The sequence below is a fragment of the Chanos chanos genome, chromosome 6, assembly GCF_902362185.1.
Source record: "Chanos chanos chromosome 6, fChaCha1.1, whole genome shotgun sequence".
Classification (NCBI taxonomy): domain Eukaryota; kingdom Metazoa; phylum Chordata; class Actinopteri; order Gonorynchiformes; family Chanidae; genus Chanos; species Chanos chanos.
In genome coordinates this window covers 36,891,775-36,905,438 of record NC_044500.1, presented here as the reverse complement: position 1 = coordinate 36,905,438, position 13,664 = coordinate 36,891,775, and the positions used below count along the sequence as shown (strand labels likewise).

The window sequence follows — 13,664 nt, the reverse complement described above, 5'->3', positions numbered from 1 at the left end:
CATTCAGTTCATCAGTAGGTTATAAAGAATGTGTAAGCTAGTTAGTGATGGACTGTGAGTGAAAGTTGTGCCCACTCACTTTTGCCGAGGCCCATCTGAAAATACATTTCTGCTTACGTCACTGGACTACAGCAGCGTACTGCTGCCACACCAGAAAAAGGAAAACGGTCCAGTATAACATTACACCGTGAAGTTTCACATTATAACGTGAAAAGTTTATTGTGATAACAAGATGTTTTTCACGTTTTAACAAGATAGTTTCTCGTTATTATGTATTCCTCTGTTTCTCCATTCTGCACACACAGTTTCCTAAGTCAAACATGAGTTTCACCTTATAGCCTAACAATATAAATGATCTTGTTATAACTTGAAATGTTTCATGTTCTAACAATATAAGTTATCACGTAATAACGTGAAACTATCTTGTTAAAACATGAAATCTTGATATCACAATAATCTTTTCACGTTATAACGTAACGCGTGAAATATCTTCTGAGATATATGTACTTCTGAGTGGGAGACCTTCCCAGGCAGTAGCCCGCCTAGCTCACAAACTAGAATCAGGGTGCCCACTCCGACAAGGTTAGTTGACCCACACGGTGACATGATATGCAAATGAGCGATGGAAAACTGGTCACCATTCCGAACTTTTCTGGGCCAGTGCCCCATGCCGCCCCCGGCAAGATGCCGCCCTGGCTGGCTGCCAATGTCGCCCATGCCTAAATCCGCCACTGCTAATGGCCGAGACCGAGACAAGTCTGAGTGCAAATACCAACAAGTCCAGGACAAGTCTGAGAGAATAGAAAAAACGACTCGAGTACTACAGCCCTGTTGACGACACATGCCACGTAATTTTCTAATGAGAGGTAAATAGTAAAAATGAAATATCTGTTGACAGAATAGCTGGAAGATATAAACCCAAGCCATTGTATTGTCAACTAAACATGTCTTCTTTTTTACAAACCTGTTTTCTTTTTGTCTTTTGTTTTTTACAATACCTGTTGTTGTATCTCTATGACATGCCATGTTATGAGAGACGCAGCACAGACAAACAATGAAGGTTTGATTTTCTGAATGCATGTGGGTAAAGAAACACTGAGTGTTGTCAGTGTTGTCACCACATAGAGGTGATTTGCTCTTTGTCATCATCCCTACATGCTGCCAAATTGATGAATGCATAGTTTAGAGATTTTCCTGATAAACAGACTGTCTTGGGAGGCCCTGCTGTTGTCAGTTTCAAAGTGAAAAATCTAGAGGTTCAAGTTTCAAGTTCAAGTTTATTTAAAGCTCAGTATCACTGTTTACAGTTTCAAAGGGCTTCACATGCCCACAGCTTTACAACAAACAAAACTGGATGGCACCCCCTAACTTAATCCTCATGGTAAGAAAGAAAAAACTCCCCAAAAAACCCCAGGTGTATTAGAGAAAAAATGGAAGAAATTTTGAGAAGGACCACAGAGAGAGGAGACCCATTCATGGCCAGACAGGTGTGCAATAGGTGTCGACCCAGTGAGCAGTTACCAACAAATGCAAAAGAGAACACACTGCTAGACGAAATAAAGACAACAAAACCAGCAGGGGCCTCAACCAAGGCAGGCGACACAGCCACAGCAGCATGTGATGATGACCAGCCACAAAGCCGCTGCAACCGCCAGGACGAGGGGGGTGATGATGACTAGTAGGATGACAGAGAGGGATGAAGCGGGGGGTGGGGGGGGGGGGGGGGGCAGGGCACACCTGGGTAGAGGACAGCCATTCTCAAACAAGGCGTTCATACTCAAGCATATGACACACACACACTCTCTCACACACACACACACAGAAAATGGTCGGGGGCATTGGTGGGGTACCAGGACTTAATAAAGCAAAGAAAAAATGTAGTGTATAAATGTACTAACGCAGCAAAGCCAATGGCTGTGGAAGGTGCAGGAGGAGCAGGGCCATGCAGGGCCAGGGACAGCAGGGCACCAAGACGGGCCACCGACCTAAAGATGGGATCCACATCCATGCAGCGAGACATAGACATCAACCACACGCACAAACAGAGGAGAACAGGTTGGTTGCAGAGAAAACAACACAGTTGTGACAGAGAGAGGAAAGAGAAGAAGAGAGAAATAGTGGGAGCCATCTAAACCGGCAGAGACTAAAGTAAACTATGACATGAGGGCCTACAGGCAGAGACTAAGCCTCCCTCAATGGTCAAATCAAAATTATATTATTCATAAGTTAATGAAAACAGATAAGTCTTAAATTTGGTTTTAGAAGTATCAAGGGAGTTTGACTCCCTAATTTCTGCAGGCAGAGCATTCCAGAGGAAGGGAGAGCGTTGGAAAAGGCTCGGTGGCCAGTGGACTTCTTTTTAACTGGAACACCTAAGAGTCCAGCACCTTGAGAGCACAGGGTGCAAGGAGGGTTATTGGGTGCAATTAAATCTTAAATTTTTATATTTTATATGTCATATTTTATATGTCAATAACAGGACCTTGAAATTTGCCCTGGTATGAATTGGGAGCCAATGAAGAGAAGCCAGGACAGGTGTAATGTGGTCAAACTTCCTCATTCTGGTCAGGATTCTTGCAGCAGCATTCTGGACCAGCTGAAGACTTCTGGTACAAGAGGCAGACCAGAGTACAGAACATGACAGTAATCCAGGCAAGACGTGATGAATGTATGAACAATAGTTTCTGCATTAGCCATACTTAAGATGGGCCTAATTTTAGTGATATTGTGGAGTTTTGGTAGTGTTTTTGATCTGAGTGACCCCTGAGAGACTAGAGTCAAAAATCACACTAAGATTTTTAGCTGTAGAGTTTTGAGACATGATGCAGTTGTCAAGATTTAGAGTCAGATCACTAAAAAGATGCTTATGCATAGGGGGGCCAATGACCACAATTAGCGCAACTAGTCACTGATGCTTCCATTGTCTTGAGTTTTTAACCAAGAACCCTTTTGTCATCAAAAAGTACATGTGATTCAAGGCTACCTCAGCCCTCTGACAAGATTACAAAACTGATAGGTCACTTTGACCTTCTTTCTTTTAACCATAGGTTATTAGACATTTCCTCATTGAAGGATATGTGTAAGCGCTGCAAGATGACTTATCTGATAAGTCATCTTATCTGGTGAAGATAAATGAGGAAGGATGTCAACAATATTTGCATCAATTTCCTATGTCTGTCTTACTATTCACACTCCACCAGGCAAAACTTTCACATCCAAAGACTGGTTTACATTTTGACACCTCATTTATACGGCTAAAAGTTCAAACAAACTTTTGGGGGTTTTTTGGTGAATAGGTGAGCAGTGGTAAATTTAATAGCTTTCAGCTGTGGTGTTTGATTTTTTTTTCCTGTTAACACATGGTGTATTTATAGCGAGGTCATCTTTAGCACAATGAAGCCTTGAAACAGAGTACATGCTTTATGTCTGTGGCTCACACCTGTGTGCATATTTGGTGATTAGGGTGAGAGCTGTTAACTTTTGATATTCTTTTGATATTGTTTGTACTGTTATTCTGATGTAGAGCAAGACGATTAAATTAAAACGTTCTCATGCAGAGGATATGCAAGATATTGACATTTCAGCGACTCCTTGTCACCCTCTAACAATCAACTAAGATTTCAGACTGAGTAGACATGAAGTATGTTCAGCCTATAGAGTACGGCATATAAGGCCAATGAGTATAAAGCAAGTGTTAAGTGCATATTAGATTGATCCATTTTTCTTTAGTTGCACAATTAAAAAAATAACAATTTACACAGCCCAAGGCCTTTTCAGACATGTTAGATATGTGCTTGAAGTTCGTGTCAGAAAATTCCCCTGGAGAAGATTATCTACTGAGCCCCCTGTCATGTTATCAAATAGCTTTGCTATTTATCACCTCAAGAAAGAAGGTGATAACCCCTGAACCAGATCTCTCAACTGAGACTTAACAAAGTCTTTATTTTAACAATAACCCAATCCATAAACAACTTCACCAAAAAAACAGCTGCTTTCAGCTATTAGTAGGGACATGTAATATCTTTTATGGTCTATGTGCACACAACAACATGATGGGAATTTCCTGTCAGTCAAAAAAAAAAAAAAAATGAAAGATTTTCAAACTGCAGCGGTAGCAGCGCAGTTGTTTTGCAATGAGTCATACAATGTGCTTACTCAAGAGCCACAGATCAGTGTTGGCTCCCAGAACCGCTGAGTGGTTGGTGACATGCTATAATGCAAACACTTACGATACAATATATGGTCAGGAGTAAATTGCCTGTCTTCTGAGGAAGTTCACAGGATGTCATATTTGACTGTAACAAAAGTAGAACACCTATATTGAACTGAACTCTTTGCTTAGAATTATTCAGAATGATCTCTCTCAAAAAGCACACAGTTGCAGCAATATACAAGGCTTGGACAAAATAACGGAAACGTGGTATTTCAAGACATATAAATTTGCTGACGTTTAGACGTAAATACTATTCCCAGTGATATGTAAATCTTATGTATATGCACTGCAGACATCCTGTGCTTTATGTATTACCCAAGATTTTTCTTTCAGTAACAAAAACTGCTGAGTTGCATAACGTATCAAGAGGAACTGTTTCTAAAGTCATAATGGCATACCAGAAACTATGGAAAACTAGTTCTGGGAAGCCAAAACTCTGTGAACGTGACTGCAGAGCACTAAAATGCATTGTGTCACTGGTATATTTTGGAGCAGCAAGTAAAGAGCCACTTCCCTCCACCATCATCTCTAAAAGAGCTGGACCAGATTTTGCTTTAGGAATGGATTAAAATTCCCTTAGCCATTGACCAAAAGTTGCATGAATCTATTCCTCAACGTATTGAAGCAATTATTGCTGCCAAAGGAGGACCAACTAGATATTAAATCATAAAACTGTTATTTAACAAGGTGTTTCCATTATTTTGTCCAACCCCTGTATATGAAGTCAATGGTACATTCTCTCTGGTGAAGATGGTGAGAACATTTCTGAGATGTAATTAGGCATCCCTGTTAAAATCACATCTGATTTTTTTCATTTCATTCTATGTTGGTTATCTCGCTGACTTACAGTGACACGTGTAATGTATTTCTTACAAAAAAAGGGCCTGAACATGAAGGGACTAGAGGTCTGTCAGCCATCCAGTGAAGTAAGACTAAACTTATATAATGTTAGGAGCTAATGTCCACAAAGTGTGAGACATACTGTCTTGCCAGCAGAGTGGAATACAATCATTTTGTGTATTAAATAAGTCCATGAGGGCTGCTATAAAAATAGAAGACAATTAATGCACAAGTTGTTTCCATCTTCATACTCAAAATATTTTGCATTTGTTATCCAAATTCACTCCAAAAAAAAAAAAAAATTTAAAGTGAAATTCAGCGATTGAATTTCAAGGAAAGTACGACATGGTTTAAAAAATGGCTGAAACACACCAAATGAAAAGAGCATGCACTTGTACTTCTCTCTAAAAAGAATAATTAAAAAGTGAATTCAGTTTTAGTTGATTTGAGTTGATGACTGTTTCATAGTCTCATTAATGTTTTTGGGTGCATCTTTGAAACATGAATTTGATATAGCAGAACACCTGCACATTTCCACCCATCATTAACAGAGTACATGGAGATAACACTGGAGCAAAGCGAAAGCTAGTTCATCATTTTGGAGGACCGACACATTGGGGAGGGAATAAAAACTCCCAACAAACATTATTTCAGCAATACTATAAGAAAGATAGCTTCCAAATAATGGAGCTGCCCCCTCCTTATCTGTTAGAACACTTTTTTCATCCATTGGCATGTTATAATGATATTTGGTGTATATGGTATTCAGCATCAAGATTGTAAACCTGCATCCAAAGCCCTATTTGGCCTTAACTGTAGAGTCTATTTAGAACTCTCATTTCCACTCTGAACATGTGTATACATTGTCAAAAGCATTTTTTTGTCTCTGTAACAAGTGGATTTGGAATGATATCCTTGAACTAGACTGATTTGTAAATTATATGTGTATATGGCATTTCTAGTGATGTATGACCGAGGTATTTTTTTTTTAGCTAATATCTGCTATGATTGTTTGCAGTGAACGGCCTCTCCTAGTTTCCTGAATGAGGTCATATCATCTTGCAAGGCAACAAGGGTGGCAGATGTGTAGCATTTCGGTTGGTCTTTGCCTTTCATGCACAGTCTGCTCTCTCTGTGGTGTCTGCAGAGAAAAAAATAAACTTGTTGTGATGAACTGTGTTTTTCATCATGTCAGCTATGTGAACTCGTGAAGTAGCCCACTTATCACCCACAGGGTTTCAGTCAAGAAACTAAATATAGTGTGATTGTCTTTGTGAATAATGTAAAGCAGTTGCTGCCTTGAAATTCAATTTGATTGCTTTATTTTTTCTCATGTTGACAACCAAGCAATCTATTTGCTTACCAAATGTCCCTTTTTTCTGACATGTCCTAAGGGAATTGTCTGCTAGTCTGATTTTCTCTCAGGATCAACACATTACTATTCATTATTATGACTGTAAGAAGAGTTTAGTCAAGTTTTTCATTAAATTAAAAAATAAAGTAGTCATGTATTCTGCTGTCATACTATCATCACAAGAAAACTTTCGCATTTCCTTGATTCTTAGATGTCTGATAGGATGAGCCTATAGATTCAACCACTAGTCACCAGGGTTATCCTCATTTCAGAATTCTGAATCTACTATTTGTGACTCAAATGAGCCACATCTCATAAGTTTTAAAATATGAATATTCAAAATTGAATAACCAGAAGTGCATTTAATTCAGTGAAACAAATCAATCAGTCAGTCAATCAGTCAGTCAGCCAAATCTCATCAACATTTTTTGGCTGGTTGGTTACAATGAGAGCATTACTTCCATTATTAACATTAGTACCATTACTTATTAGGATCACAGGGGGACCAAATCACCTGTGCCAGTCCATTTGGGAGGCAAAAGTTCAAAGCTTTGAAATAGTTCAACATAACAGCTACCATGACAACTCAACAGTTCAACATGACAGTTACCATAAGCTTTCACATAGGTTTTTTGAGTTAGGTCACAGGATAAAAGGCAGTCATCTCAATTAATTTTTATTTATTCCTTTTTTTATCTTTATTTGTCCATATCAAATTCAGAAGGTAATAAACATCTTCTCATGTTATTCAGGTCCTATCTTGCCTGGTCTTATCTCACATAAAAAAAACAAAAAGATCAAAGAAAGTGATGTTGTTGTAGGAAAGGAGTCATTCCAGACAAATATAAAAATCTAATCTCTAAATCCAGCAAAGAGAAACAACTCTTTTCCACACATAAACTCTAAACTTCTCACAGTCTCATTCCTGTGGACAGCTACGCTCAGGCTTAGCCAATTAGAATCTGCTCAAGGAAGTTGATTTTAATGCTTACCATCCATTAAATGCAATCATGCTATGCATTATTTGGTGGAAGTGTACTTCTGAATGTGATTTCAGAGTGCTTACCCGAAAAATGAATATTTTGATCTTTTTTCCTTTAAGAGGAAAAAAAGTCTGTTTCAGCGAGAGATGTTAGGCCATAAGAACAGACACATAGAATGCAATACTTATGGAAAAATCTCGTGACTCATAAATATTTTACTTTGTAATCAATGTCTGTGCCAAGTTGTGCCTTTAGAGTGGAAGATGTGCTAAAGATGTGGTACACAACCTGACCCTTATTTCTTAACTTTTCTTGAAAACATGTTATGTTTATGCAAATATAATAGAAGATAAGTTAGGAAAAACTGGCTTAAGTGAATTTAGGTATTAAGTTTTCATGATGATTTTGAAGTAAACAATTATATTTCAGCAATAAAACCACACATAGGTTTGATCAATGAATTTTGTCAATATTTGTAACATTGTCATAAACATATACTGCAGATGAAGCTAATATGATGTTGTTGTTATTTTTAGTCAGATGGTTTGTGAACTTTGCAGCTTGTAATATCATGCAATTCTGCCGCTTGAAACATTGTGATTTGTGCCCTGGATTTAGAGACTTTGAGTGCAGAGCATTGTTGGCCAGAGGTGACAGGAAGTGAGCAAGATGGCAACAACTCTTCGGGGGGGTTTTTGGTGTGTATGCTGCTGAGAATTCTTTGATTAAAGTAAATCAAGGCAGGTCAAGCACATTGCGCCCTGATACATATATCAAAGTACATGACTTGTAATAAATATGAATACACACATAAATACGTGTAAATGTATATACCTATATACTTTAGTTCAATAGCTGATAAAACTGGAAAACATGTTGCTTAATCCTCTGTGGGTTATTTCATTTATGATTGTCTTGATAAGAACCAAACTCAAGGCTCTTTTGTTTAAAAAAAAAAAAAAGAAAGAAAGATTAAAAAAGATTCAGTTCCCTATGTCTGGACTGATCACCTCGGTGTGAGGAAGTTGAAGCAAAGGTGGTAAAAACAGTCTGAAAACAGGACAGTTTTTTGACCATGAGATGGTCTTAATTGAATTGACTGAACTGAAGAAAGTTTTCTTCAGAGGTGCCGTTTGAAGTTTCAACTGGTGCGTTCATTTGGACAAAACAATTTATGATTCCCTCCTGCACTCTACATGAGAACAGAAACTGGCATGAATTTTGACCTTTCAATATAACGATTACTCAAAACCCTAGTGCAAAGCTACACTGCAGAACAGTAGAATGCGATGGGCTGCTCTTTTTAAGTTTTTGGGAAACACTGCACAGCTTCAAATTAAATCCAATGGAAATTCTGACGTGAAAATTGTAACCCAACAACTCTCCTCAAGGAAACTGACAGAAATCGGATGGGCTGATTCAAAAGACTGACTGACATGATTGATGGCAAAGGTGATTCCTGAGTTTTCTTCAAGTTTAAAGTATTTTATTTGAAATTTTGTGTTGTTAATGTTCATTAATAACAACATTTTAACATAACAATTGGACTGAAATGTCTTGACAAGAGGGGGAGAGCTCTCACTGAGATTAAATAAAAATCATTTGCAAATATATGAAAATGTCAGACTAGTGTAAAACCCTTTGTGCAGTTCATCTGTTGTTTTTCTATTATTCATTCTCTCTTGAGTGCATTCTGGAAAACTACTTCGATGAACATACGTTTATGTGCTAAAAGTATGCATATTATTAAAAGAAGTGTAAATTATTTCCTAATACATATATTCTTAAACCAAAGGAAACATCTGTAATTTAATGCTCACCCATTTTACATGTATTAATCACTACAGTGTTTTACTACTTTTATTTACTATTCTACTCCAGGAATGAAATAACTTTTGCAATGTTGTGGAGAAAAGTTACAATAGTTTTCAGAGAATCAGACGTGATTGTTTAAATCTGGAACAAGACATTGATACTTGTACAATACAAAGACTTTTTTGATGCATCAGTGCTAGATTAGTTTACTGAGTGATGGATCAATTGTTTAAAAAAATCGGTTTTCAACACTGTGCAGAATGCCCTACATTAATAGCAAAACATTTTTTGTAAAATCGTGAAATATTCCCCACTGGATTGAAGCAGTATGGGAAATAGGCATATTGAAGTCAGAATGTGGGTTTGTTTGTTTATTTATTTATTTATTTATTCATTAATTTATTTATTTGCCTTTTATAGATTTGTAAAGGTGTCAGTAATTGTTGACATAATCTTTGGTCATTTACATCACAACTTGAGCCGCACAGTTATTTTTCAAACGGAGAAATTCTAGTCATTTCTAAATTGTTAAGTTCAAGATGATGAAACTGTGGTTCACATGTTCAGTGCCCAAACCTAAACAACAATCTAATAGTCACATTTGGTTGTTTTCTCATAAAATACAATGGTTGCATATTTTTACACAATGATATAGCCTAGTCCATGCCCAGGAAGACTACATGGATCATCCATTTTGTCATTACTTTAATACCTCCAGTGTTGTATTTTCTCTCAAAATGGAAGTTGTTTACATGCCATTTGCCCCAAGCAAATTTGCAGTAAAGTAGACCTGCACGTTTAGTCTAGACTCCTTATCAAATTTTCTATAGCGAGTGAGTTGGCCTAAGTTATTTCCACAACTGATTTTAAAAACAAATGTGAAAGGATGTGTTGATTCAAGTCAACACTGCATATTGATGTGGCAGCCTTTGCTCAATTCAACATTTGCTCTTCATAAATAGCTCTTACGGTAATATACTTAAAATTAGCAAAGTTTAGACTTTAAGAGTTTTGTGGTGGGAAAGGAAAAATTATTTCCCTCCTGGCCTGGTGTAGCAAAGTAGAGCTGAAAAAAGAATAAAGAACTGAAAAGAGAGAGAGAGAGAGAGAGAGAGAGAGAGAGAGATGATTGCAGCTCAACAAAAACAGAACATTGGTTTGCAGTTTGTGGTTTTCAAACATGTGACATATAGTGGCTTCTCTGTGTTTTGGCACTCAGTTGTGCAGACAGAGAGTAAGCAGCCCAGAGACAGCCCAACTGAATCAAGCAATGGCTTCTGTAACGCTGGAACCGTACTATGACTATGACGAGAATTACACTCACGATTATGAGGAAACTTCTTCCTCTTCTTCTCCTTCACACCTTCCCTGGTCACACATCTATCTCCCGGCATTGTATTTTCTCATGTTTTTCGTTGGAGTCTTTGGGAACTTCTTTGTGATTGTTGTTATGGCCAGCAAAAGAAAGAGGAGTGCAAGACTGGTGGACACATTCGTTTTGAATCTTGCTGTTGCAGACCTTGTGTTTGTACTCACACTGCCTCTATGGGCCGTCTCAGCTGGTCAGCATCACCTCTGGCCTTTTGGGGATCCCTTGTGTAAAATCAGCAGCTACATCATCGCAGTCAATCGTTTTTCCAACATCTTTTTCCTCACTTGCATGAGCATCGACCGCTACCTAGCAGTGGTGCGCCTCATGGACTCTCGATTCCTCCGCAGCAATCAGTGTATGAAGCTCACCTGTGTCCTTGTTTGGTTGACCTCTTTGGTTCTGGGCATCCCCTCACTGGTGTTCCGAAAGGTGATCTCTCAAGATGAAGCTGACAGATGTCAAGAAGACATGGAGTCAGTTCTCTTCCAGGCGGTCTGTCTGCTCACTATAGTGCTGACCTTCATGCTGCCTGTGTTCATTATATTATTCTGTTATGGTTCCATCCTTGCTCAATTACGCCACCACTGCAAAGTCACCAGCAATGGCCGTGCTGAAGCCCGACACCGCCACTCAGTCAAAATCGTCTTCACCATCATTACAGCCTTTGTGGTATCCTGGCTTCCCTTCAACGTGTTCAAATGTATCTGGGTGATCTCTGAGATTTTCAAAACAGAGATAAACATGGAGAACAAAATCGTTTTAAGCAATGGTCTCATTCTCTCCTCTTGCCTGGCATTTCTCAATAGCTGTGTGAATCCAGTCATATACCTACTCCTGGACCATCACTTCAGGCGAAGAGCTAGAAATCTGTGTCTTTTCTTTTTGGGTCGGGGTGGGGTAACCGAAAGCTACATCTCTTCAAATTCTCTTTCCAATGGTACCTCAGAAAGCCTCTCTGGAACCACAACTCGAAGCCGACTCCACTCAGTCAACCTGAAGACTTAACCTCAGCCTGATTCATTAAAAAGAGTCTGACTAAAGACAGTAAGGGTGTTTTGTTGATGTAAAAGTGACATTAGGTGAGATCAACTTTTTTTATTTTATGCATTAAGCTTAATTTTGATGTACATACAATAGCATCAGCATTATTGTGGCATGCTCTGTGAATTAGTATGAAGCATTTGAGGTTGTTATGAACAATGGCCATCATTAAAGATTTACTTATAAGATAGGAATTTTTTACTTGCTTGGTTGAAGTAAAATTGTAAATAACTGTTGTAAGAAGTACCCAAGTAGACTGCATCCTGATGTTAACATTTTTATGCTGTCTTTGTTTTATCTTTTCATTTTACCATAAATTGTGTCTCTTTTCACTCTTGGCAACTTACTATCAATACATCACTATTGAATTTTTGTTATTAGTTCTACATTTTAGCTACTTAGGAATTGCGCACATCTTCTAGAGTGGAAAACATACAATCTTATGTTGTAGCTTTGACTCAAATTCAAAAATAAATGTATGTGCCAAAATCTCAATTTGGAGATACCAAGAATTTGATGTCAATTTTTCAAACAATTAATCTTGAAATGAAAATGAAAATTGAATTAAATTAAATTAAATTAAATTAAATTAAATTAAATTAAATTAAATTAAATTAAATAATCCTACCCTTTTATGATTATCTTGTTGACTTTCAGTAAACTCACTATGTCACTTTTTAGGTCTGGTTGGGAATCAATCAGTGATGCACCATTACCAAGATAGAACAGAGATAAGTCACATTCAGAAGAGACCTATCCAAACTGTACCAGTTAAGTAGATAGCACTTTTATTGAAAAAAAAAATTTCTCATGAGAAAATGAGTAGGCAGTTGAGACACATGAAAGTTCAATGGTTCATGCTGTTTCACATGGCATCACAGTTCCCTTCTGAGATGAATCACTCAGGCAGTTTTGTGAGGGTACATACAGTATATAGACATCTAGCATGGATTCTGACTATGCCTCACATTCTCTGAATTCTTGACATGCAATCTTTACTTATTTTATTGGAGTTTTTATTTGTTTGTTTGTTTATTTTCAGGTGAAAATGGAAATAAGCTAGTATGACAAACCTTGAGTTTCTTTCTTGGTTTAACAAAGACCTGGAATGTGGGCTCTTTGACTTTTTTTTGCCTGATTTTACCTGATCACATTAATAAATATTTCTGATAAATACATGCCAGTAATCACCATTTGTTCATCCTTTGTTTCACTGTGCTATTTCATAGGCTGATACTGAAAGTTCAATGGTTCATTTATGCCACATACTTTACTTCACTCAAATTAAAATGAGTCATACGGTTCCAGAGAGTTCATAAAAGCGATGCCAACCTGCAGGAAGTAACAACTGAATCATTTTGTCCTTGTTTCAAACAGTTCATGCTTTCATTTTCCCCAGGCTTTACTAACTATAAGTACTACAAAAAGTGTTCTTTTTACAGACTGGTTAGCATGTATCTCATTTCTCAATTATGATGTTACTATTGATCTATTTGTTATATAATGTTACTGACATAAACACTATATTCGGACACTCAAAACTCTTACCTTAACTGAATAAAGATACAAGCCAGAAGACGGTTATTCTCACCAACCCATACATTAGAAGTTGAGTTCTTCATGGGGGTTCAGCAGTTGGTGTGAAGAAACTGATGCGCCAAATTTTTCCTAGTCTGAACTTTCAAGCAAGTGAAGCACAGATGGCAGAGAACACAAGAAAGAAACGATCTTGAAATGTGTTAGCCCTTTCAGAGTGCACAGTTCTGTTTAGATGACAGAATAAATTAGTGTTTGAAATATGTGATGAGATGACTCCACACTCGTTATTTATTTACAGATTCATCAGCTGAGAGCAAGTCTATGTCTGTGGCAGCTGAAAACATGAGATGTTCTTAAAAATGTTTATAACTTTCAAATAGTTAGTAATACATATTATCATACTAATAAATTAATATTTAATTTGTCATCTTGAAGTTCTAAATCTATTTAGTTTGCGAAATATTAGAAAATTTGCATTGATTTTGTGACAGTACCATAGAGTGTAGA

General features: G+C 37.4%; 1 protein-coding gene across 1 annotated transcript; it reads left to right on the top strand.

The window, feature by feature from the left end:
- Window positions 1-10,475: 10,475 nt before the first annotated feature.
- Window positions 10,476-11,582, top strand: gpr25 (G protein-coupled receptor 25). The gene has a single exon (XM_030778319.1). The coding sequence runs from the start codon at window positions 10,476-10,478 to the stop codon at window positions 11,580-11,582; it is 1,107 nt and encodes a 368-aa protein (XP_030634179.1).
- The last annotated feature ends 2,082 nt before the right edge of the window (window positions 11,583-13,664 follow it).